Source organism: Brassica napus, chromosome C6 (assembly GCF_020379485.1).
Source record: "Brassica napus cultivar Da-Ae chromosome C6, Da-Ae, whole genome shotgun sequence".
NCBI lineage: Eukaryota > Viridiplantae > Streptophyta > Magnoliopsida > Brassicales > Brassicaceae > Brassica > Brassica napus.
Genome location: NC_063449.1, coordinates 47,764,419 through 47,789,972, shown reverse-complemented (window position 1 = coordinate 47,789,972; position 25,554 = coordinate 47,764,419). Strand labels below are relative to the sequence as shown.

At 38.0% G+C, this 25,554-nt stretch overlaps 6 protein-coding genes across 8 annotated transcripts; 3 read left to right on the top strand and 3 right to left on the bottom strand.

The window, feature by feature from the left end:
* The first annotated feature begins 608 nt into the window (after nt 1–608).
* On the top strand, nt 609–4,912 carry LOC106430704 (sodium/hydrogen exchanger 6). 2 transcript variants are annotated; one of them, XM_013871493.3, is made up of 22 exons: nt 610–925; nt 1,015–1,066; nt 1,340–1,399; nt 1,493–1,517; nt 1,604–1,689; nt 1,769–1,880; nt 1,968–2,030; nt 2,133–2,152; nt 2,236–2,330; nt 2,572–2,600; nt 2,689–2,720; nt 2,804–2,851; nt 2,935–2,995; nt 3,087–3,184; nt 3,276–3,351; nt 3,449–3,468; nt 3,582–3,679; nt 3,766–3,875; nt 3,973–4,056; nt 4,206–4,306; nt 4,424–4,530; nt 4,633–4,912. In XM_013871493.3, the coding sequence occupies exons 1-22, from the start codon at nt 748–750 to the stop codon at nt 4,689–4,691; spliced, it is 1,614 nt and encodes a 537-aa protein (XP_013726947.2). In that variant the 5' UTR covers nt 610–747; the 3' UTR covers nt 4,692–4,912. The 2 variants fall into 2 exon arrangements, with proteins under 2 accessions (XP_013726946.2, XP_013726947.2); XM_013871492.3 differs by lacking the exon at nt 4,633–4,912 and having other exon boundaries at nt 609–925; nt 4,424–4,607.
* A 61-nt stretch (nt 4,913–4,973) lies between these two features.
* Nucleotides 4,974–6,824, bottom strand: LOC125589204 (B3 domain-containing protein At3g19184-like). The gene is made up of 7 exons (XM_048761627.1): nt 6,569–6,824; nt 6,395–6,484; nt 6,129–6,160; nt 5,885–6,047; nt 5,568–5,774; nt 5,284–5,434; nt 4,974–5,195 (listed from the first exon to the last, which is right to left on the bottom strand). Exons 1-7 carry the CDS (start codon nt 6,698–6,700, stop codon nt 5,185–5,187), a joined length of 786 nt encoding a protein of 261 aa, XP_048617584.1. The 5' UTR covers nt 6,701–6,824; the 3' UTR covers nt 4,974–5,184.
* Nucleotides 6,825–7,037: 213 nt separating this feature from the next.
* Nucleotides 7,038–9,124, bottom strand: LOC106430769 (syntaxin-52). 2 transcript variants are annotated; one of them, XM_013871567.3, is made up of 6 exons: nt 8,887–9,124; nt 8,253–8,475; nt 7,968–8,173; nt 7,792–7,892; nt 7,677–7,721; nt 7,038–7,392 (listed from the first exon to the last, which is right to left on the bottom strand). In XM_013871567.3, the coding sequence occupies exons 2-6, from the start codon at nt 8,468–8,470 to the stop codon at nt 7,261–7,263; spliced, it is 702 nt and encodes a 233-aa protein (XP_013727021.1). In that variant the 5' UTR covers nt 8,471–8,475; nt 8,887–9,124; the 3' UTR covers nt 7,038–7,260. The 2 variants fall into 2 exon arrangements, with proteins under 2 accessions (XP_013727021.1, XP_048617585.1); XM_048761628.1 differs by having other exon boundaries at nt 8,253–8,494; nt 8,887–9,018.
* A 2,407-nt stretch (nt 9,125–11,531) lies between these two features.
* LOC111199413 (protein SOMBRERO) lies at nt 11,532–15,266 on the top strand. Its single transcript, XM_048761626.1, has 4 exons — nt 11,532–12,656; nt 13,149–13,392; nt 14,076–14,347; nt 14,482–15,266. Exons 2-4 carry the CDS (start codon nt 13,203–13,205, stop codon nt 15,097–15,099), a joined length of 1,080 nt encoding a protein of 359 aa, XP_048617583.1. The 5' UTR covers nt 11,532–12,656; nt 13,149–13,202; the 3' UTR covers nt 15,100–15,266.
* LOC125589203 (disease resistance protein Roq1-like) lies at nt 15,172–19,453 on the bottom strand. Its single transcript, XM_048761625.1, has 4 exons — nt 18,646–19,453; nt 16,935–18,045; nt 16,461–16,766; nt 15,172–16,367 (listed from the first exon to the last, which is right to left on the bottom strand). Exons 1-4 carry the CDS (start codon nt 19,257–19,259, stop codon nt 15,522–15,524), a joined length of 2,877 nt encoding a protein of 958 aa, XP_048617582.1. The 5' UTR covers nt 19,260–19,453; the 3' UTR covers nt 15,172–15,521.
* Nucleotides 19,454–20,189: 736 nt separating this feature from the next.
* LOC125589202 lies at nt 20,190–25,540 on the top strand. The gene is made up of 9 exons (XM_048761624.1): nt 20,190–20,406; nt 20,720–23,530; nt 23,600–23,671; nt 23,953–24,105; nt 24,188–24,351; nt 24,434–24,581; nt 24,687–24,809; nt 25,026–25,113; nt 25,218–25,540. Exons 2-9 carry the CDS (start codon nt 20,855–20,857, stop codon nt 25,415–25,417), a joined length of 3,624 nt encoding a protein of 1,207 aa, XP_048617581.1. The 5' UTR covers nt 20,190–20,406; nt 20,720–20,854; the 3' UTR covers nt 25,418–25,540.
* The last annotated feature ends 14 nt before the right edge of the window (nt 25,541–25,554 follow it).

The window sequence follows — 25,554 nt, the reverse complement described above, 5'->3', positions numbered from 1 at the left end:
TTCACTACAATACAGCAAGGTTTAGATTAATAGTACTTTTTTTTGTGTGGTAAATGTGTTTTATTAGGATAACACATGTGTAGTTAGATAAAAAAAAAGATTTTAAAACAATATGATAATGGCAATTGTTGTAATGACTTTAGTAAATCATTTTCTTGTTTGTGTCTTCAGAAGTTTTGTGGTAATAATACATGAACAAAGTAATTTCTTGCTTTTAGCATTCTTTATGTTTCAAAATATAAGATATTTTAAGTAAAAACAAAAATATTATGAAAGTTGTTTTTATTTAAAATATACAGTACTATTGAAAATATATATTAAAAATAAACTGTTGAATTTTAAAAATCAAATGCTGAAAAAATAATAATTAAAAACCAACTAATTATAAAATATGATTATTTATATACAGTTTTTAATAAAACTGAAATCTAAATCTAAAAGATCTTGTAATTTGAGATTAAATAATATATAATTTATTATAGAGCAGTTGGGCCCAAATAATTATATTGGGGTTAGAAACTTATAGGCCCATTAAAGCCCAAAACAGAAACCCACCTGAGAAGTAGTAAGTGGGGACGCGGATTCCTATAAAAGGAAAGATGCGTCTCCACAAAGGGAGAGAGAACGAGTTAAAACGAATTTTCCTCAACTCAGTCTCGTGAATCTGTGTGTGAACAAACACAGAAGAAGGCGAGCTAACAAGAGCAAAAATCATTGATAGAAACCCTTAGATTTCTTAATTTCGTAATGCCGGAGATTTCGCCGGCGATTCACGACCCGCAGGGGCAAGAGAAGCAGCAGCAGGCCGCCGGAGTCGGGATTTTGCTCCAGATCATGATGCTCGTCCTCTCTTTCGTGCTCGGCCACGTCCTTCGCCGTCATAAGTTCTATTATCTTCCCGAAGCTAGTGCTTCGCTTCTCATCGGTTTGCGTCTCCTTACTCATTTGCATTTGCGATCGTCCTCCTCCTCCAAGGTTTTGATTGATTCCTTGTAAAATTTGTTTGAAAATTAGGGTTGATCGTTGGTGGTTTAGCGAACGTCTCCAACACGGAGACTAGTATAAGGTTCGTTTAAGTTATAACATAAACATAAATGAATATAAGTGTATACCTATGTAAGACGGAGGGCCTGTGGCCTGGTGATGATTAACTTGACGGCAAAAGCCCAATACAGTGAAACCACCAGGTCCTGCCGCTAATAGTTCGGCATCACCGAGGACAGAGACCAGCACGTGGTAACAAGTGTCTGGACCATTTTCTGTGGGGCCAAGATACCATGTATAATTCAAAAAAAAAAAAGTATTCTCCAATGCTGATTGATTTTCAATTTTTGTTCAGGACATGGTTCAATTTCCACGACGAGTTCTTCTTTCTGTTTCTGCTGCCGCCCATCATATTATATCCTTTATTCCAGTTTGCATTCTTTTATATTTCATAATGTTTTCTTCATGATTCTCATCTGAGTTTTTTCCTTGACGTTCTTGTTTGCACCCAGTCAGGATTCAGCCTACAACCTGTAAGTACAGAGAGCTCTACACTCAGAATCGCATCCTTGCTTGTGAATTCTTAATGATCCTTACTTTGTCTCTGGGCTTTATGCAGAAACCTTTCTTTTCAAACTTTGGAGCCATTGTCACATTCTCTGTACTTGGAACTTTTGTGGCTTCCATTGTTACTGGCGTGCTAGTGTATGTATCTCTATCCTGTGCATAGCTTCTGTTTGTTGACTGTAAAAGGTTCCCTTCTAAGCTCTTTTTCTATTGAAAGGTACCTTGGCGGCGTGATGTTTCTCATGTACAGACTTCCATTCGTTGAGTGTCTCATGTTTGGCTCTCTTATCTCAGCTACTGATCCTGTCACTGTCTTGTCTATATTCCAGGTACTTCCTTTTGCCGCTTTTCTGTGAGTTTCTCAGTTTTCTGAACAGTAGATATCTACCACTTCTTACTACTGTATTTTTTTGCAGGAACTTGGATCGGATGTAAATTTGTATGCCCTGGTGTTTGGAGAATCTGTTTTAAATGATGCTGTTAGTGGTTTTTGAGTAGTGATTTCTGATTCCTTATATTAGGATGAAAAATATCACATTACTCATCAGATTTATTCTTTTTTCTTTTGTTGCTTTTGGCAGATGGCCATATCTCTGTACAGGTATGTTAGCTAATTCAAAATATGCTGTGAAAGACAATAATAAAATGGTAAGATTTTTAACAACGCTTTGAACTGGGGTGCAGGACAATGTCCTTGGTGAGAAGTCACTCAGCTGGTCAGAATTTCTTTATGGTGATAATCAGGTTTCTTGAAACCTTTGTCGGTTCAATGTCTGCAGGTTTGCTTTTGTTATCTGCTTCCTCTTTTTTTGTCTATATTTTTCATTTATGGTTTGGCTCTTTCGACTTGAAATGGCATGGTAGCGCTTGATTTTGAGAAGGCTGCTATATCTCTTAAAGTTATCAACAAGTTTTAGCAACCTAAGAAAAGCAATATATAAATATCAAACTAAATATTACCTCAAGCATCTCAACACTTGCTTTGTGGGTTGTAAAAGAGACTAATGTGTGCTTCTGCAGGGGTTGGAGTTGGATTTACTTCTGCTCTCATATCCTTTTTTTGGTTTTAGTTTCTTATGACACATTTTTACTTCACTTCATACTCATCAACGAGTTGTTAGCCTTAATGCAAAGCACCTCTTCAAGTATGCAGGGCTGGATGTTGACAAGTGAGTGACCATAGTTCTATGTCTGTAATTTTTCTAATGGTCAGCACTGAAATATCTTATTTTGATTTTCTTGCTCCTTTCAGTCTTCAGAACTTGGAGTGCTGCCTCTTTGTGCTTTTTCCATATTTCTCGTAAGTAATGCTGCATCTTTTCTCCTATATAATTAGGTGTATATGTTTTCTTTAGGTTTATTAACTTTGTTTTCCTTGTGTAGATACATGCTTGCTGAAGGTCTCAGTCTATCTGGCATCGTATCGATTCTATTTACTGGGATTGTAAGTTGTCATTCTATTTATATGAGTTTGTGTGATATGATTCCTCAACCAAAAGGAAAATATTATAATGGGAACTGCCTGTGTCTTTCAGGTCATGAAGCATTATACCTACTCAAACTTGTCTACAAATTCTCAGCGATTTGTGTCTGCATTTTTTCATCTGATATCTTCCCTGGCAGAGACATTTGTGTATACATTTGATTCGTACACTCTCAAGCATTTTGATGGTTGATTTCTGTCAATGGCCTGACGCTATGTTTCCAAATGATCATATCTGCAGGTTCATCTACATGGGTTTTGATATTGCCATGGAAAAGCACAGTTGGTCACACGTGGGATTCATCTTTTTCTCGATTGTATCCTTTTACGCAAGTTCTTTTGGTTTAATATTCAATTTGTATAAGTTGCTGTTGCTCCTTAACTTTCTTATTTATTTTTTGTGACGAACCTCAGCTGTTCATCGTAATTGCGAGGTACCCTTTTTGTTTCACTTCATGATCTTTTCACATCATGTTCGTGTGTATAAATTTTGTGTTGTTTTTAGTGTCTGATAGTGTTTACTACTTTTCGTATATGTCTTACTCAGGGCAGCTAATGTGTTTGGTTGTGGATATTTGGTCAACTTAGCACGACCTGCACATAGGAAAATACCTATGACGCATCAAAAAGCACTATGGTACAGTGGTAAGTACTGCTCTCTGTTTACGAATGTAGATACTGTTTTCAATACCTCAGTGAAAAAAAGTAAACAAGACATGTGGGTTACATAGGACTTCGAGGGGCTATGGCTTTTGCTCTTGCTCTACAATCTGTTCACGAACTCCCAGACGGGCATGGTCAAACTATTTTCACAGCAACTACAGCCATTGTTGTTGTAACAGTAAGCCATCCTTCTTTAAAGGGTTTCTGTTGCTGATAGCTGAGCCAAAATATATTTTTTTTTATGTGATCATTGATGCTACTGAATCGGATTACAGGTGTTGCTGATTGGAGGATCCACTGGTACAATGCTTGAAGCCCTAGAGGTTGTAGGCGATAGCCGTGACACATCCCTTGGTGATGTAAGTCAAGTGAAATATTAATTTGTTATTTAAATAGACGTCTTGTCCTATATAGACCTCCTATTTTTCTCCTCAGCGTAAAGTTAATCTTTGGCCTCTCAATGTAGAAACACGACATGGTTAACACCCTATCTTTTATGCTTTGTCAGGGCTTTGAAGTGGTGAACAATCGGTATATGACTAGGTTTGATGATGAAGGTTCACCATCAGAAAGTGGATTCAGGACAAAACTAAGAGAGTTCCATAAGAGGTAAATAACTGATTAGCCTACACTCAGCAAAATCAAGTCCCGCTTTCAAGTTTGTATCAAAACACTAGAAACAACAAAAAACGTTCGTTTTGTTTTGTTTTGTTTTGTTTCATGCAGCGCAAAGTCATTTTCAGAACTAGACAGGAACTACTTAACACCGTTCTTCACAAGTAATAACGGAGATTATGATGAAGATGATGATATTAACAATGACCAACACCATGGTAACAACATATTAATGATAATCTCGTTGTCCACTATTATATGCTTCATGGTTTCTCTACCCTCGTGAGATTTAAAACGGTCTGGTCTTCTATTATGTGCAGAAGAACGAATTCCTTTTACTAGAAGAGGGAACTTTAATAACCGGGGGCTAAATTTCTGAGACGAGAAAGCTATAGCTGTTCACATTGACAGGGAGACATAGCGAAGCAGTGGTTCGTGTACATAAAAAAAAAACAAATTTGATCTTCGTTGTCCGAGAGTAATAGTAGTAGTCAGATTACTGGACTGTGTTCTTGCTCTGAACTTCGGTGGATATTGTTTTGGCTAATTACATTCACACTAAAAAGGAAGAAACTTAATGGCAATGGCTCTGATTATACTTGTCAACATCCAGAGCATATGTGTAGTAAAATGAAGTATAACGAATAAGGTGTGCAACCAATTACGACAATAAGAAAGAACACACTTTAATGAAAGTGCTCAAGAGTAGCGCTACATATGTTCGATTTTCATAGCTACCAAAAGATTAGCAATCAGAGATCATCACATAAACTAGACACCTCATCCGAGAAACCAAAACAGAGATGTTTTAATTAGGTTATTTAAACAACTGCATCCTTCCACTGATGTCCTAGTCCAAGCTTCATCAAACTCTACTTCCTGCCTGCACCCATCAATCGACAACTTTAAACATCAGAAACTATGGCTAATAAGAGATTAACAAGAGAGAGATTTGTGACAAATATTATTACCTCTTCGCTTTCTTTTACCACTGTTTGACAATGGAGGAACTTCTGAAACATTCTTCTCCTCTTGATTCTTGTTCGGTTTAATAACAAGCTCTTTCTCATTGCTCCCACCTGAACCGTTGTTTGATTCATCATTTACCCTAATGATATACACCTGAACAAGCAATAAGTTTCAACTTACAAGTTAAAGTCTTATTTATAAACGTCATCAAGCCTTTAGGCCCTTAACTCTCTAAGAGTCTTAACTTTCCAACAAATCAAAGATATCCAAGTGAATTTTCACTTGCCTTGAAGGTAGTTGGGTTGATGAGGTGAAAGACAACAGCATCTCCATCGACAAGCTGATGATCAATAGCGAAGCCTCTCCAGCCTCCGCTAAGACCATTCTTATCAGCAAGGTATTTGGTCACAGCTTCATCCTCGTTTTCATCAACTAGAGTGATCATTTCATCGTACTTTGGCAGATGTGTTTGGCAAAAACTACGCGGCAAGCCCTGTTTGCGAAAAAAAAAACAGAAAACATATGTAATACTGACAGTTTACTTACTAAGGCTAATGTTTCAGACATATATTAGCATTCAAGTTTATATAGGGTCACACATACCAGCCAGAATCCTCCGGTAACGTGTGACTGGAGCATCGGTTTAATAAAGCTAGGGAACTCAGGCTCCAAGCTTGACTGAAGAGCCTCTGCCCTGTCGATTGCATAGACTCTAGCATCGTCCGAGGCATAAACCCTGTTCAGCAAGTCTTTCCTTTGATAGCTCCTGCAAAGCACAACACAACAACTTATTGAAAAAATCACAATGAAATGAGGATTTGATGTAGAGAGAGTAGACAGGTCAAACCTTCTAGGCCTTTCCAAAGGTTCTAGCCCAAACTGCAAAATAAGGATCAAAGAAGTCTGATTAAGAAGAGCGACGATAACCTAACGTTATTAATTAAAGATTTTTCAATACTAATATCCAAAAGCTAATAACAAGATCTGATTAGTCTCAAAACAGACTCAACCACTAACTAAGCATATATATTAGTATCTCGGTGGTTCATTCATAGAAGAGTGATAAAAGATTCTGATTCCATAACTCAGCTGAATCAAAGAGAAGAAAAGGACCTCTTTGTAGCTGGGAGGAGGATTCTTAGCGCGGCTTGATCTCCTGACCTCCGACGAGTCCACCGGAGTACGCGGCGTCCTTGCCTTGGCCTGCAAATTTTTTAAAAATGAGTTAAACTCCAGAAGAACACAAATGAAATGAGAAAATAAAAAAAAGAGAGAGAGAGGATATACAGGAGAAGGCTTGGGAGAAGGAGAGGAGAGGCGAAGAGATTGAGAGAGTTTGTTGAGATTAAGCTCAATCATCCTCTTCTTGTTCTCTTCCACCCTTTTCAATCGTATCTGCTCATACTCCGATTCCACCATTTCTTCCTTAGGGCTTCTCGAGAAACACAAGATTAGAGATTAAAACCTTCCTTTAAGAGTGACCGTTGGGCTGTCACCTTCTCTTTATTAAAGATCTCTTCTTTTAATCCTTCGTGTCAAATCAAATACACTAAATTGAATTTTGAATTTTTCTGCAAACAGTGAGAAGCATTATTATTACACCACGACGATACGTGAAATAGTTATGGGCTTTATCTTAATAAAATGCTGTTTATTTACTATTGGGCCACTTGGCAGCCCAAACGTGACCTTATGCGCGTGAGCAGGTAATATGATTTCTTAACTGAAAGTTAATATAGAGAGAGAGAGAGGTTAATGACAGTTAAAATGATTATACAATTCGTGAACATATTACACGACGAAGCATACAGATTATAAGGGTTTTTTTTTTGCACGCTGCGATATTCTTTTTTGTCTCACATGAATGAGAAAAAAAAACCAAAGCATAAAAAGAGGAAACATACAATATAATAACAACCACTCTCGCATAGAGGAGAGGTACACACTTTCATAAGCTTATATCAAATTCATGTGGGGGATTACAGGTACTTAACCAGCAGCCAAATGACAAGAGCAAGACCAACGATTCCAAGCACTGACAATAGCATTGACATGCACGAGCATCCTCCTTTCATATTCTTGTTCATCACCGCTAGGCTCTTCTGCACTCGCTGTCAATCACCATTCAAGCAAAAACACCACATCAAAATCCAAAGAGAGATGTGAACCAATCTAATTCAAAACGTTACCACATTTAAACTATAAAGGGTGTTGCTGTTTTTTTTAAGATTGCGAATACAAGACAAGCTCTTGGACCTAATAGACAAGTGTGTGGTCTTAAAATTCCGACAATGGACTTGTGATTTAATGCCACAGACCAACTTCAAGTCTCTTTTAATCAATGGAACAACAACTAAAGCTCAGGCTTAGTGGAGATCAACGAATATATATTTACCCGTAAGCGAGAGTCGGTAACATCCACATGGTAGTCTAAGTCTTCCTGCATGCAGAGGACAAACAGATTTTTATTAGAACAAGAGAATTCAGTAAGAAAAACATCAGATACATACGATAAGCCTTGTCTGAAGAGTGAGCTCCTCATTGACAGCAAGAGCAATGTGTTTGGTACTCATGACTGTTTCCTCCAACTTCTCCAGCCCTTCGTCTTGTTCTACTCAATCAAACCGAAAATTAATAATACAGAAGCCAAATATTATCAATATGGGTCTTAACAAAGGCAGCTTACCTCTCATAACTTGTCGTTGGAATCCAACAATGCCTTGGTTATCCATACCAGAGACTCTGTTCATTGCATCGTCCGGCTTAGTCTCCGGCCCAAGCAAGCTGTCTCTGTTCGCAAAGTTGGACATGTTCAAAGCAGACGCCACCTGATTCGCCTTTGATCTCAAGTTCCCAACCATATCCTTGCGACGATTCATCTCCTTCTCTGACCTGCGTGTATCACACATTGGTTCAGACCCAACAATGAAACTAAAATGTAGTCTAAATTGAAAAAAAAAAAAAAGCTTACACGTGTTGCTTCCCAGGAACTTTGACAAGAAGGGATTGAAGACTGTCTAATCGAGTCCCCAAAATGGTGATCTTTCTCCGTATAGCTGAAGCACGACGCTGAGCATCAGGCCCCGTTACACCAGAGGAGTTCCTTTCAGACATCATGCCGTTGATATCCTCAGAGAGTTTTAAAGCCTCGTTGTACTCTCTCATCCATGCATCAGAAGAAGACGCCATTTGACCTTGCAAACAAACAAGTTACTACCCAATTAAACTATAGCAACAATAAAAAAACAATTAAAGAGGGGTAAAAAAAAAAAAAACAAGCTGCAAAGTCAAGCTTCTAACGAAACGAGACAAGGAAATCTCTTACATGACATGAACCACAACGCTATTACCATACATTAAACCGTGTAATAAGAAGAGCTTTTCACCAAACTTTTTTTGAGAATTAAAAAGACAATTTTTTTATTGTTGCTTAAAAGAAAATTGAGCAAGGAATCAGACGCTTAGACACAAAATCTGCGATACCCATTATCCAGAAACTCATAAACAGAGACGATCGGAAAAAAAAAATTAATATCCCCAAATCAACGCAGCCGACGAAATTGACCTAAATTACATGGTGGTGAACAAGAATCGGAAAAGCTTACCCTCTTGGCACTGCGATCAAAACCCTTTTAATTGATTTTCAAAGACAAATCGCCACAAGCCGTCGTCGAAAAAAGAAAATTATCACGCAACGGAGAGACGAGACTTTTAATTATTTCTTGCAAGCTGTAATGAAACTCAATTGTCAAAAGTTGGGTTTAATGATGATTTAACAAAGTAAAGGGTTAAGAGAACAAATCCAAAAGTAATTAAGGGGTTGTTAGGTGTAAAATACATAATCACTACGAGCCCAATGCGAGACCTAAAGAGAAACACGCTGGTGGAAACTTCTTCGGCCATGGGCTTCATATAATTAATAGGCCGAAGATTAAAAGCCCATTTAATATCCCACTCAGACAAAACGCTCCGTGTTGCTTAGTTTGGTTGCCGCCAACTTGGCATCTGCTCATCGTCAAGTGTCAAATTATCAAGCCACCAATAATTAACAACACTTGTAAGACGTCACTTATGTTGCAACTACTCTACATTTTCGTTTAAATTTACATGAGGTTTTTCTATTATTTAGCTACTATATAAATTTTGTAAATTGTTGTATAGCATATGATTTTCGGAAACATTATTCATATTCCCTCCTTGTTATAAACTACAATGTATAACCAGCTGATCCAGTAATGCACCTGAACCGAAGCTGTGAACAAGTACAACACACACACACACACACACTTATATATATAAATATATAGTGATACTAATCTTACGTAGCTAAGGAGCGTATCAATTTTTAATAAATACGTAACACTTAGCCATAATGCCATAATGGGGATTATAAAATATCAATATAAGTTTCAGAACATGTTGGCATCTATCTGTATGATTAAACCCTTCATTAATAAGAGTTTAATGCATGACGTCTTCGTGAAGGCAACGGCACATCTCAATAAGAGTTTTATAAATTAATATTGCTCAACCAAAAAAAACTGTAAGTTTCATAAACTGTTAGGAAGAGATGAATTACCGTGAGAATCCAATGTTTTTACGAGTTTCGTGTATGTGTTACTTTGGAATTTAGGAAATTACAGGTACCCATTATATTATTTTGTATTTTTCACAATAAGAAAAAGAAGAAGAAAAGGATCAATTTTGGCTCGTATCTCGACACGAGATGGTTAGGTCAAACGAGGGGACCTTGAAATGTGGATTTGGTGTTGGACGAGCACGTGCTTCTCTCCACGGCCTTTCAGGAGTTTGCTTCTTCTACCGCACGTGCCACTCCTTTCCTACGTGCGGTTTCCTCTGTTAACTTCTCTTCTTATTCTTTTTGTCAAAGACCCAAAGTCCACATTATTGTTTGCTTCTATGTTGACTTCTTTTTAGAAACATGGATGATTTCATAAAGAGAAATTCTTGGGTTCACCCCATGGGGTGGGGTGAACCTCTAGATTCACCAACCAATAGTGTTTGAGTATTTGATATTTGATATCTTTTAAAAAAAAACAAAATTGAATTTCCAAATTAGATTATATTTTTAAAATAAAACAATAAAAATACATAAAAATAGTTACAAAAAATAAATAAATAAATATTGATAAACTTTTAGCAAAATACTAAATCTTATACCCTAAATCCTAAACTCCAAACCCTAAATTATAAACCATAAATCTTGGATAAACCGTAAACCATTGGAAAATTTTAAATCCTAAATTATACATTAAAAACTAAATCTTAATAACACTAAACCCTAAACCCTAATCACTAAACCCTAAACCCTTGGATAAATCCTGAACCCTTGGATAAATCATAAACTCTAAATCAAAAATATTTAAAATTAAACCCTAGAGTTTATGATTTATCCAAGGGTTCAGAGTTTATCCAAGGGTTTAGGGTTTACCCAAGGGTTTAGGGTTTAGTGATTAGGATTTAGGGATTAGTGTTAGTAAAATTTAGTTTTTAATGTATGATTTAGGGTTTAAGATTTTCTAACGGTTTAGAGTTTATCCAAAGTTTAAGGTTTAACGTTTAGGGTTTAGGATTTAGGGTATAGGGTTTAGTATTTTGCTGAAGATTTAACAATATTAATTTATTTATTTTTTGTAACTATTTTTATGTATTTTTATTATTTTATTTTTAAAATATAATCTAATTTGGATATTCAATTTTATTTCTTTTTTAAAAAAATATCAAATATCAAATACTCAACACACTATTGGTTGGTGAACCTAGAGGTTCACCCTAGGGGGTGAACCCAAGAATTTCTCTTTCATAAATTCAAAAGAACGATATATCTGGAAACCATATCCATGATGATTTACAAGCTTTCCCATACGGGTCATACCATTTTTATTATACATATCATGTACACCGGCATGTTCTTTGATATTCTTCGGTGAAAATGTCGGATCTGACAAATAACATGGTGATCGCTTCTATTTGTATAAAATTATAAGCTTGGGTGTATATATAAAAATACAATAGAAATGTGTTTATATTCCAATATAAGAAACTTGTGTAACAAAAATGTAAAGAAATAAAGAAACTAAGTTACAAAAAAAAAATGTAAAGAAATAACTAAAACATGAGTGGGAGTGCACCTTATTATATTTTCAATCATATAGTAAAGGCTTTCACTCTAACTAATTAATTTGGTAATGAGAAAACAAATTTGAGCTAACGTCTATGTCAGTTGTATTATTGTATAAAAAAATAGCATTAGGACTTGGTTAAACGAAATCTTATAGTACTATAGTACTAAAATTTCAATGAAGTGCACTGAAACTGATGCAATAAAAAAGGCTAATGGGAGCATAGTTCAAGGTACGATACATCATTTTTCTTCCCAACATTTGACTGCAATTCGAGGGTATAGAAGCTTCAATTCTTGTTTTGTTTTTTCCTTGGGATACATAACCAGATCTTCTATTATACTATAATACTTACCATGTAGTTTATAGTATTCGGTATTTATTAATCGATTCCTACTTGTTTTCAAAGCAAATTAGTCAGACTTAATAAAGAACAGCTGTAAACCTTGGTGATTAAAGTTAATCCTTATAACCATATTCACGCCACACACAAAAGGGTGCTACGTTGTATATTACACGTACACACGTTCTTTATACACTTATATATGTATACTGATAAATCCGATTAGTAAAATTTGCAAATTGAATAATATAATATTTGTAGGAGTAGATACAATACTAGTTATATTTTTTATAAAAAAATTGAACATGAAACACTATTAAAGAAAAATATGACTATTGGTAACATCATATATATTGTATATTAGAAAATGTTAAAGTTAACTAAAAAGTAAGAAGAGAAAACTGATTTATTTACATATAATAACACATAAACAATTCAATATGATGTATGATGAGTTTGTAAGATAATTTGCTCATAAGATTTACAAGAAATTGCAGTGAACAAAAAAAAGATTTATAAGAAATTGCATATTCTAGAGAATATCTATTTTTAGTTGTGCATAAAGATAGTTTTAAATCAACAAGAAAAGTTACAATAGGAATTGCGGATACAATAAAGTATTTCTCATATATTTCTGTGACCAGCTTTGCTATATTAAATTGAAAAGAAAATAATAGTGGCACTAATCCATAGAAAGCCGAGTCTCTCCCTCATCTCTTTCTATCTCAAAGAAGAAGAAAGAGAGAGACAGAAACCCTAAACATCGTGCCCTTTAAGCTACGATATCTTCAGTTTTGTTGAAGTTCATTTTGCTTGCTTGTTTGCCTTCTCTCTTTCACTGTCTTCTACCTCTTGCCTCTAACAGAAGCAATACTTTCCGACCTCCAAGGTTCGTTTTCTATCCTCTTCCATCATATATCTTTCTTTGTTGTCATCAGCATCATTTGCATATACATATATATACACACGCACTCACTCACACCACTCTTGTATATATATATATATGTGTATTTCAAGCATCTCTCTATTTTCATTTTTTCTCTTTGATTACTCAAGAACATGACTAAGTATTTTATCAAACCTCTCTTGTTTAAGAATAGAGCATGCTCGGTTTTGAACAACTTCATGTTTTTTTGGGGATATTCAAGTTCTTTTCGTGCATATCAATGTAAGAAAGATCCAGCTTCTGCTAGTGGAAAAAGCCTTTTGTTCTTTATGAACATGTGCATGCATGATGAACTAGGGTTTTTAGATCTAAAAAAATCATGCCTTGATTATTTCTTGGATTCTTTACACAGTGATTGGTGAAAACTCATTGTTGGTCATTAACTTCTGCTTACTTTGATGTAATATGCGTTGTTGATTATATATAACTGATTAGGGCAAAGGAGAAAAGGGAAGCATCTTTAATTTTTTTTAAAGAAGAGTACGCATAATGGAGATAGGCTCGTCGTCCACAGTGGCCGGAGGAGGACAGCTCTCGGTGCCTCCAGGTTTTCGGTTTCATCCAACCGAGGAGGAGCTTCTCTATTATTACCTCAAGAAGAAGGTTTCTTATGAACCAATTGATTTAGATGTCATTAGAGAAGTTGATCTCAACAAGCTTGAACCTTGGGATCTTAAAGGTAAAACTTACAACCCACTTATAATTAACTCTTCTAGTCCTTAATAACTACAAGTATCACCAACTAATCATCCACACACTTAATGAAGGATTATATTATTTATTGATCAGTATTATATATAATAAACTATCGCAATTAACATCATAGTTTCTTATTATTTCTATAGAGAGAATATATATCAAACACGGGGAATTATTTTGTTGTCTCTGCACAAAAATACAAGTTAGATGTCAAAGGAAAAATACATAGATTGGGTAACATTGTCTAGGGTTTTGTCTGCGTCTCCATGGAAACATGTATATCTACTTAAAAATATCTTATAAGTTTAATCAGTTCTCATCCTCATAAATTATTTCCAGTTTTTATGGATCCACAAAGCCTTATACGTGTGGGTCTATATACATACATCAGGAAAGAGACAAAGTTGTCGATTCACTCATGTCGTTTAGATCTATAACAGAAGACAAAGTGTAATGTCTTGTAGTACATGACTAGGAATATTGACGTAATATTATGATGTATTGTACCCTAGAAATAAGCCAATGGTTTTCCACATTGCAGACATATAACAAACCCTTCGTCGTAAGCCACATACTGTATATACTTTTATAAAACTACTGAATTATTTTCGGGTCTCTTATTACATTTTATAAAAAAAAATATTTTGTTTGGTATCTACGTAGAAAAATGCAGAATCGGGTCGGGTCCTCAAAACGAGTGGTACTTCTTTAGCCACAAGGACAAGAAATATCCAACTGGAACCCGAACGAACCGGGCCACTGCAGCCGGGTTCTGGAAGGCTACTGGTAGAGACAAATCCATACACCTAAACAGCTCCAAGAAGATTGGACTTCGTAAGACTCTTGTCTTCTACACTGGTCGTGCTCCTCATGGCCAAAAAACTGAATGGATCATGCACGAATATCGCCTAGACGATAACGAAAACGAGATCCAGGTACTAAACAATATATATATCAAACAAACTCTCTTATTCGATGAAAAATAATATTTAGAGATCATATTGCATTTTATAAATATAGAGATCATATCTTGCATAATGTGGACTAACTATGTATGTGTGACTTGCAGGAAGATGGGTGGGTTGTATGCAGAGTGTTCAAGAAGAAGAACCATTTTAGAGGATTTCACCAAGAACAAGATCAAGATCATCATCATCACCAATACATAAGCACCAACAATGATCATGATCACCATCATCATCAGCATCACACTGAATCCAATTCAAACAATCATTCTTCTTTGATCCCACTATCTCTGGATCATCATCATCATAACATGGGAAGACAGATCCACATGCCGTTACATGAGTTTTCAAACACTTTAAGCCACGGGTCAATGCATCTCCCTCAGCTCTTTAGCCCTGACTCGGCCGCAGCAGCAGCAGCAGCCCAACCGTTTGTGTTGTCAATCAACACAACAGACATTGAATGCTCACAGAATCTACTGAGGCTGACTTCTAACAACAACAACTATGGCGGAGACTGGTCGTTTCTGGACAAGCTTCTCACTACGACCAACATGAATCAGCAGCAGCAAGTGCAGAACCATCAGGCAAAATGTTTTGGTGACTCAAGTAACAACGACCAGGCTGTTACTCATGACCATCTGGGCAATAATAATGGTAATGAAAGGTTCCCGTTTCACTATCTGGGAAACGATGCTAATCTTCTCAAGTTCCCAAAGTAGACCAAATCAAATTTGATTTGATTTGTTCAATCTCATGTTTTCAATTTTACTCTCTTCTTTAAGCTGTTGGACTTATCACAGCAACCACGTTAATGTTTCTGAAATCTGTTACATTTTTCTTCTATAATTCGGTCTTTCATTAATGAAAAACTACCCTCAAGGTTCAATATTGTTTCCAACATCTTTGCACTCCAAAATACATAAGCTCTATATGTGAATGCTCTAGCTTGTCCATAACTACATATGCTGGATCGTCTTCCTTAGTTTACTTTTCATCCCAACCAAGTGAGAGAGTGAGAAACGCCTGCACTAAGTCCATATCACGATGAGCAACTCAAGCGCTTCCTCTTCAGAGAGAGAGCCATATAAATCAAAATTTCTCATCTCTCCTGCAATATTTGGGAACTCAATTTCATGGACCTTCATAGCTTCATGGACCTCTGGTGTCTGATGCGCTCCTTGACAGACTGAAGGATGTATTGAGCCAATCTAGGCATATCAAGCGGTTCGTCTTCGGACTGAACCGACCGGGAAGTTTCCATTATGGATGTCCCATTCAGATCTAACGCTTTTAGTCGACCCGCGGTCTCAGGACGCTCTGTGATATTGGCGCAACCGCGGAGTAAGAGGAATTTCAGGTGTGTCAAGTTCTTCAATGTGGCAGGCAGGTTCTTAAGCCTTTGGCACCCGGACATGTTGAGGTAACAGAGTCTTGATTTGTCACCTATCGTTGCAGGCACTTCCTCTATTGCCGTTCCCTTCAACGCTAGTGATTCTATGTTATCTCCAACCTCTGGAAATAGTGTGATGTTGGGACAGTTGGAGAGCCAGAGAGTTGTGAGGGAATCTATGTTTCTAATGGTACGTGGAAGATTCTTCAGTTTCTTGCAACCTGATAAGTGCAGAGTTTTGAGCTTTGATAGACGCTCAATTGACGCTGGAATTTCCTCGATTGCTGTCTCGTCAAGTGATATCTTTTCAACATTTTCTGAAAGGAATGGGAAATCTTCTAGACTTGAGCATCCTTCAAGATGTAGAGTTCTAAGAAGCCTCAAGTTGATGTTATTTGGGAGGTTCTTGAGTTTCTTGCAGCCGCTCAGCTCCAGTACCCCGAGGTTATTTAGATGTCTAACAGAATCAGTGAGATCAACTAGGCTTTCACAGTTGTCCAAATTTAATTTCTCTAGACTTGTCGCCTTTGACAGGTTGGGAACTTCAAGTAGTCGTCTGCATCCTCTCAAATTCATTCGCCTTAAATTTCCAAGGTCCTGGGCGTATAAAGAGACAACAGCTCAAGCCACAAAAAGAACTAGCAGACTACAAACTAGCTCATAATATAGAGCATAAACATAAATTAGTACCTGAGTTCCATTCCAAAGTGTTTCAACCGAACTGTTAGGGAGGTTGAGTTCAACTAGATATGTAGTGCAGAATCGAGACGGCAAAGATTTCAGACTATACGCCTGCCAGTGAAGATATCTCAGCATAGGGAGATAGACAAGGCCGCCAGGCATGCATATCTTACTACTCTCTGCACCAGTGGAATTGTTGTAAAATTTTAGCAGCTTTAGATTGTACATCCTCTCAAAGATTGCAGGGCTTATGCAGAGCTCCTTTCCTTTGGGCATGTCAAGAAGTAAACTCTCAACTTCAACTGCTTCAGATCCCTGTTAATTGAGTGTAAGAGATGAGACCATGATACTACGGCACATGCTTTAAATAATAGACCAAAGAACCAACCACTTCACTCTAAACATAGATTCTAAATGATAGTGAGATATTACAACGTGCATTACTCGATGAAGCTTAAAAGTTAAAAGAAGTTAATGGCTTACCATATTTTCACAAAACACGTTGTTGATGTCCATAAAGTTCCACAGAATCCTGCGTTTCCATGGGTTTTCTTCTTTTCCTTCACAAATGATACTCCTAGCCATATCTTGGAGTAAATCATGAACCCATAGCCTCTTTGTGGTTGAAATGCTCATTAGACATTTCTCTTTAAGAGTTCTGATACACAACGTGGAGCGGAATGGCATGTGCCCAGAAACAATGAAAAGGTCTAACACCCTGCTGACGCCATGCATATGCTTTCCATTGAAACAACAGGCAACGTAAAGAAATATTAACTTTTCTTGATTGTTTAATGCCTCAAAACTTTCCCTCAACGCCTTCGAGACAGAACTATTGACATTAGTTCTCAGTAGGTCCAGGTAGTATTCCCAATCTGCAATGTCCCGGCGATACAGAGCTGCACCAGCAACTCGAATAGCTAAAGGAAGGCCATCGAGTTGCTTGACGATATCAATAGAGAGCTCTGCAGAATCTTTAGGTGGTCGAGGTTGCTTGAAGGCATGCTTACTGAAGAGCATAAGTGCCTGGGTAGTCTTCAGAGGCTTGACTTCATATATGTATTCCACATCATGCTGCTCCAGCACACGCTTGTCCCGCGTAGTTATAACGATCCTGCTCCCTGGTCCAAACCACTCAAGGCTCCCGACCAATTCTTGAAGCTGTTCCACGCTGTCAACATTGTCGATTACAAGAAGTATACTTTTCCCACGGAGCCGTTGCCTCATGACACCAGAATCACCGTCCCATGAGTTCAGATCTTTTCTGCGGAGGATCTCCCTCAAGACTTTCTGCCGCATATGCGATGAACCATACTGTTCAAATTCCGCTTTCGCATTCTCTAGGAAGCAAACGCCGTCGAACTTACTTGAGAGGCGTTTGCAAACAAACTTTGCAATGGTGGATTTACCTATGCCGCCCATGCCCCAGATTCCAACCATTCGAACATCTCCCGAGTCCATGGATAAGAGAGATTCTACGCTTCTCATGTGGGGCATTATTCCAACCAGTCCCTCTGCGTCGCTGGATGGCTGTGAGAACAATCTGTTAGAAAGATCTCGAACGACTTCTTGTACAAGCACTGCTTCCTCGCTCCTGCCACATATTTTGCCGCAAGTATTTTACCAACGACTTGTTGTACAAGTTTCAAACGCAATTCCGCGGGTATTTTACCAATCAACAAAAGTTGCGGAACAAAAATATAAAGAGAATTTTCATTAGGTGGAAAAGTGAGTTTTAGTTGATTGTTATTGAAAATTTTACAAAATTAACACTTTTATATTATTAAATTATGCTAATAACATTTTAAAATTTTAAATAAATAACAATAATTTTTGCAGTGATCAAGAGTTATGTTGTAAATAAAGTTATACTATAAATTGTTTTGTAGTATTATAAAATGTCAATCTATTATTAAAACGTATTGAAAGATAAGCTAAATATTTATAATAAGAACTAAAGTATTTTTAATAAATTTTAGTTATTTTCACATTTTATTTTTTCTTATAACAAAGAGAATACCGTATAAATATTTTACTCAAAAATTTTTCCATGGCTTAACTATTTTTTCCGCGGCTTAGTTAATGTTTTATGTGTGAATTTTAATTTTTTTCAATTTTTTCAGCCGGTTAACTATTTTTTCCGATCAGAGTCTAAATGCCCTGAGAAAATTGATATTGCTGAAGAAGAATGAACCTGGTCTTGGAATCCCATCCCGAAATATTTCCAACATCAGCCAACGCCTTTCTCCACCTCCCCACCGTCTCCAGATCATACCTCACCTCATGTTTCGCAAGAGCTTTCTCGAAGCAGCCGTTTCTCCTCTTCAACTCTGACGGATCGATGTCAAGAAAAACAGGGATCAGATCAAGCCGTTTCTTGGAAGCGAGGTCGACGATAAGCGAAAGCTCTTCCAAACACCAGCGAGAGGTAGCGTAGCCCTCGGAGAGCACAACGACGGCGAATCGTGACTCATCGATCGCTTTCACGAGTTCTTCCCAGATGAAACCGCCTCTCGGAAGCTCTCTGTCGTCGTGGAAGGCTTTGATTCCTTCCTTGGTGAGAGCCTCGTAGAGATGGCTGACGAAATATCTCCGAGAGTCTATTCCTCTGAAACTGAGGAAGACGTCGTACTTCCACAGAGACCGGCCCCTCGATTCATCCTCCGCCGCCGAAGAAACTGAAGAAGGCACGTGAGTACGAAGCTGAGGTGTCTCCGGTTTCTTCAGAAAGTCGCGGAAGCGACGTAGTGGTACCAAGAGAAATGCGAGGAAGACGAATATAGTCAGGTGGAGAAAGCTAATCTCCATGGAAGTAAAGAGCCGATTCGATTCGATCCGATCCGATCAATCAATGAAGTTTTCGCGCTATTCAGGAAATCAATCAGTCGCCATTGACTTGAACTCGAATCTTCATCGTGAGGTCGACCCTCGTTCGGATGGTTCGTATCTGTTCGGGTTTAAAATTTTCAGTCTCATTTGGCTATTTCTAAATTTCGGTTCCAATCTTTGCAAGTTTGTATAATCCATTTAAATTATTTTTAAAATTTTAATATTCATTATATGCTTAAAACTTTTCAAAATCTATAAAAAAAAAATATTACATATGAATTTGTATAATATATGTCAAGATACCTAAAATTAACATATAAATTGGTTTGATTTGAATATTTGGATAATAAATCAATAGATATTTCAAGTATTTCGGTGTTTTGAATATATTTTAGCTATTTTAGACATTTTTTTTGACTATTTATGTATATTTTCATGTATTTTAGACAATTTAAAAGTATCTTATATATTTTGGATGTTTTTAATATATATTAAATCTAAAACTAAGTAATATATTTAGGTATATAAATCTATTTCGGTTACATTCGGGTAGCCGAGATATTTTGGTTCGGGTCGGATTCGGTTTCGGTTCTTTAGATACCAAAATTTTGAATCCGTTCGAATATTTAATCAATTTCGGTTCGGATTCGATACTACTTTTTCGGATCGGGTTGGGTTCGTTCTTTCCAGATTTTTTTTCAAGCCCTACGTACACTGTTACACTCACTCGGCTGACTTTATATATATGGGCCCAATGGGCTTATTTAGTTGAGAATTTATAAAACGAAAGAAAACTAAAACGAGCCCATATTATACCCATCAGAGACCAATCTCACCATCTTCTCAATACAATCTCATTTGTAAACACAGAAAATCATCTGCAAGGAACGACACCGTCTTCTATTTTCGTCAAATGTATATCATATATAATTTATATAGCCGGGAAAAAAACGAGAGAAAGTGAGGGAACAAAACTTAGGGTTTTTGTTTTATTCTAATTCTCTCCTTCCTCGCCAGTGCACTGATCAAACAGGAGCTAGAAGACGATATCGTCGCCGCGTAAACTGATCGTTTCTGCTTCGCTGATTCCTTATCACGCTTACTTCCCAGGAAGATTTTGGTTTTGGTAATGTTTGTTCCTTCTGCTTCGAGTCGTTGGCTATTTACTGAATCATTAGATTTTTCAGTTTCAAGCTATTTTGTAGCGTTGTGATCTCGCGGAATCGATGTATCGGCTGCTTTAGTGTTTTGGATTGTTAGTGATGTTGATGGCGTTTTGATCAATTTGGTTTTGGTGATTCGGATTAGGTGACATTGTTGGATTAGTTCGAAATCAAAGCATGCATGAAGAATCTTGTTTTAAATTTTTTTTTTGATTCGATTAGCTTTCGATCTTTGCCGTGTGACTAAAACTTTTATCATCATTTCCTTGATTGCAGCTTAATCATCTTGAAGGAGCACTGAATCAATCTTCTCTGTCTTGGTAGTTCAGTGGTGGTTCTATAGTATTCAGTATATCAGATTCGTTGTAGACGTGTTTCAATTAGAGCGATTCAGAGGATTGTGTTGTTGTGATGGGTACACCTAGACACCAGCAGCCTTTTCAGCACTCTATGGAACCTGGATACGGAAACAACGAGACTGTTCTACAAACGGGGAGCACGAGTGCTAATTTTAGAGCTCCCAATCAAAATGCTTCAGATGTTAAGCAGGTGCGTAACTTCTCCATACAAACAGGGGAAGAGTTTTCTCTTGAGTTTATGCGTGATCGGGTGATTCCTCAGAGGTCTTCCAACCCCAATGCAGCTGGGGACACCAATACAAGTGACTGTGCTTCAGATGTCTCCAGGATGAGCACTATGGAAAATGGCTTGAGGGGTTATGACAGAACCAACCCTTCGCTTCACGAGTTTGGAAATAGACTTGGTCATGTCCAGTCAGCACGGCAAGCTTCAGTTAGTAAAGATAGCAGTCTAGGAAATTTACTAGGATACTCATCTTCTTCAGCCTCAGGTAGTGTAATAGCGAAAGTTAAGATCTTTTGCAGTTTTGGTGGGAAAATACTTCCACGCCCAGGTGATTCAAAGCTCAGATATGTTGGAGGCGAGACGCACATTATTTCCGTAAGGAAGGACATTTCTTGGCTGGCGCTTAGGCAAAAAGTCCTTGAGGTTTATTACCAAACTCATGTTGTGAAGTATCAGCTTCCTGGTGAAGATCTTGATGCGTTGGTTTCTGTAACATGTGAGGAAGATCTCCAGAATATGTTTGAAGAGTATAATGAGATGGGAAACCGTGGTGGCTCTGAAAAGCTTAGGATGTTTCTGTTCTCCATCGGCGATCTGGATGATGCTCTTTTGGGGGTTAATAAAAATGATGGTGACTCTGAGTTCCAGTATGTTGTAGCGGTAAATGGCGTGGGAATTGGATCAGGAAGGGACTCTACTACCCTTCATGGGCTGGATAACTCTTCAGCAAACAACTTAGCTGAGCTTGATGTATGGAACACCGAGGGGATTAAAAGCATTGCTGGAGATGTTGTTGGAGTTAGCGCACAGCAGTTGATGGCAAATGGCTTCCAACAATCATCTGGTCAACAGTCCGAGTCTATTCCACCAGGATCATCGCTTCATTATTCTCAATCTATTCCAGCCAGTGGTGCATATCAGTATCAGCAACCTGTTCAGCCAAGTTCGGATCGTCAGTATCCCCAATCTATTACGCCAGACTCCTCTTTTCAGTATCCACATTCCATCACACCGGGGTCTGCCAGCACTTATGGATTTTACCCGCAGTATTACGGGCACGTGGTTCAACATGGAGAACGAGAGCACTTTCCTCTATATGCTCAAAATCCTAACTACTCGAGTCTCGCGGAAACTTCCAGTTCCATACCGTTCCAAGGGCATGTCAATCAGCAAGCTGGCTGGGCTGATGGGCATCCGCACCCTGGTCCTACTCCACAGAACACGCAAGCCCTTGCTGAGGAGCAGAAGGTATTACCACCTGATATGAAAGTTCATGAGCATGTTGAGCCTGAAAACCGTAAAAATTTGGCAAACGGTCACCAGGATCCTCCTCATATAAATGATGCTGAGGTGACGAATCAGAATCAAGTTCGGGAGGTTTCTGCTGCAACAACTACTCCTAGCCAGGAGGCACATTTACTTCCCCCTAGAAGTGATGCACGGCAAAGCGCTTCTCCAAAGCCTGATACTTACCGTGATGATGTTTTTGCTGGGCTGGTTCCTCTATCTGTTAAGGAAGATCAGCTCCCAACTTCAAATGGCAATGTTCGTAACGACTCTGAGTCAAATCTAATTGATCTTAACTACCCTGAGCCTGTGCATTCTCCTCCACCTAAGGTATATCGTTCAGAGAGAATACCTCGTGAACAGTTAGAAGTGCTAAATCGTTTGTCGAAATCTGATGGCTCGCTAGATTCTCAGTTCTTAATGTCGCAGCCAGAAACGAACACTGCACAGCAAGATGCAGCAAAAGAAGCAGCTGGAAAGTCGCATGAAGATTCCCAAACTGTTAATGGTGATGCTACCCACCAGGAGCATAAAAGCATTGAGACAGTCTTTGAAAAACTGGGGGTATCAGATGATACATTGGACTCCGAGCCCCTGCGAAAAATTGCGGATCATGATGATGCAAACAAGAACAGAGTAGTCAATGGGGCAGATGTAAACGCAGCAATTGGTCATGCTACTCCTGAAGAGCAAGCTTCTACTAACGATTCTGATTCACTGCATGGAGATATTCTTATCGATATCAATGACCGGTTTCCTCGTGACTTCCTTTCTGAAATATTTTCGAATGCAATCTCAGAGGACACATCTGCTGTCCATCCATATCCTCACAATGGAGCTGCTATTAGCATGAATGTGCAGAATCAAGATCCAAAAAATTGGTCGTATTTTCAGCAGCTGGCTGAAGAACTTATCCGAAGAGATGTTGCAGGTGTTGACCAAGCTGATTCTCACTTTCCATCTGACATTAAAGATGGTGGAGAGAGCTCCAGATTGCATCACGTCACACCAATGAGTAGAGATGGTATTTCAGCAAACATTGGGGATCCGAAATTGACTTTAGGTCGAGATTATGGGGATGATTTTTCTAGAAGTAACGGGGGTTTCACTAGCACTGTACTCCCTACTCTGAAGGATGAACATATGAAGGTCACAGAGAGTGTAGAATTTGGTGATATTGTGGAGAACCTGAGGACGCCAGATTTTGTACCAAAGGTTAGTTGCAGTTATTTATTTTGTAATTCCCAAAACCACAAGCTTTACTAACGAGGATGAAACTTCTAGGATGAAAAGACAGAAACAAGGCATGCTGCGCTTCCTCCACTTGGCTCAGAGTTTGACCGCTGTGGCTTGCAGGTATGAAGAGCTCTGAAAAATACACCTAATAAAACATTTACTATCTTTGCATGGAAAATGGGCCATGTCAGTGGCTCTTATTACAGTTTCAAATTTGTTATAAGAATCAGCAATACGTGTACACCTTGACTGTGTGCTTCTATTTGGTTTCTTATTTTAATCTGTGTGTTTTGTTTCATTTCCTGTGGGTTCTACTGTCAAAACATAGTCCTGCTTATATCCCCCTGTGTATCTATGTTTTATTTTCATAATTTCAATAACACACTCGTAAATATCACTAGATCATTAAGAATGAAGATCTTGAGGAGTTGAAAGAGCTTGGTTCTGGTACTTTTGGAATGGTTTATCATGGGAAATGGAGAGGATCAGATGTCGCTATCAAGAGGATAAAGAAGAATTGCTTTGCTGGGCGGTCATCAGAGCAAGAGATATTGGTGAGTTGTTTGCAGATCATGTCTTATGCATTTTCCTTTTGGCCATGCCTACAATTCACTGCACTCGTTGATTTCTCTGCAGACTGGTGAATTCTGGGGGGAGGCTGAGATTCTTTCAAAACTTCATCACCCGAATGTGGTAGCATTTTATGGTGTTGTAAAAGACGGGCCTGGGGGGACAATGGCGACCGTGACAGAGTACATGGTGGATGGTTCTCTGAGGCATGTTCTGGTCCGGAAGGACAGGTAAAGTTATGCTTACTAGGTCCTCTGATGGGTCTCAGTTCATTTAACTTATGTACTCTTCTCTTCTATTTTACATGACCAGGCATCTTGATCGTCGTAAGAGACTCCTCATTGCCATGGATGCTGCATTTGGAATGGAATATTTACACTCCAAAAATACTGTTCACTTCGATTTGAAATGTGACAATTTACTTGTGAACTTGAAAGATCCTTCTCGCCCAATCTGCAAGGTAACACGATCTGGGTGGACCCTTCTGTAGATTTTCTTTTATCTTTTCTGTTTAAGATGATGTTAGAACAAATCAGATTAACATCCACATGCTAATCCACCTCAGGTTGGTGACTTTGGTTTGTCAAAAATCAAGAGAAATACATTGGTATCTGGTGGTGTACGTGGAACCTTACCATGGATGGCACCAGAGCTTTTAAATGGGAGCAGCAGCAAAGTTTCAGAAAAGGTAATACATTCATGATATAATACTAGTGATATCCCATTAGCTACTTTGACTTGTATCATGATCTTTTTTAGCATAAGTCGTCTATCTTCCCGTTTATGAGATATTTTGAGTTAGTTTCTTGTGCAGAGGATCTTTTGTTAATCCATGGCCTGATAAAGCAACCTGTAAGATCTGTGATAGGAGTTGATCCTTTATATTATTGGTCTTTACCTGCAGGTTGATGTTTTCTCATTTGGTATTGTTCTGTGGGAGATTCTGACGGGAGAGGAACCATATGCCAATATGCACTATGGGGCCATAATAGGTGCGTTGCTAGTAACACACGGCATGTTCATTCTTTCGCTAATGTTCAGAATTTTATCCATATGGAATTTGAGAGGATGATGACTTCATTTTGTGAAAGTGCAGGTGGGATAGTGAACAACACACTGAGACCAACCATACCAGCCTTCTGTGACGATGAATGGAGAACACTAATGGAGGAGTGTTGGGCGCCAAACCCAATGGCAAGACCATCTTTCACAGAGATTGCTGGCCGCTTGCGAGTGATGTCATCTGCAGCGATTTCGACTCAGTCCAAGCCACCAGCTCACAGGGCTTCCAAATAAGAGGAACCTTTTCTTCTTATTATGTGCAGTGAAAAGTATTGTTTTCCAATTCTTTTAATTTTTTTTCTCCAGTTTTAATACTCACAGTCTTTGGAGTTTCAGTAGAGATATTTCTTGACACTTCCCTTTATTTTCTT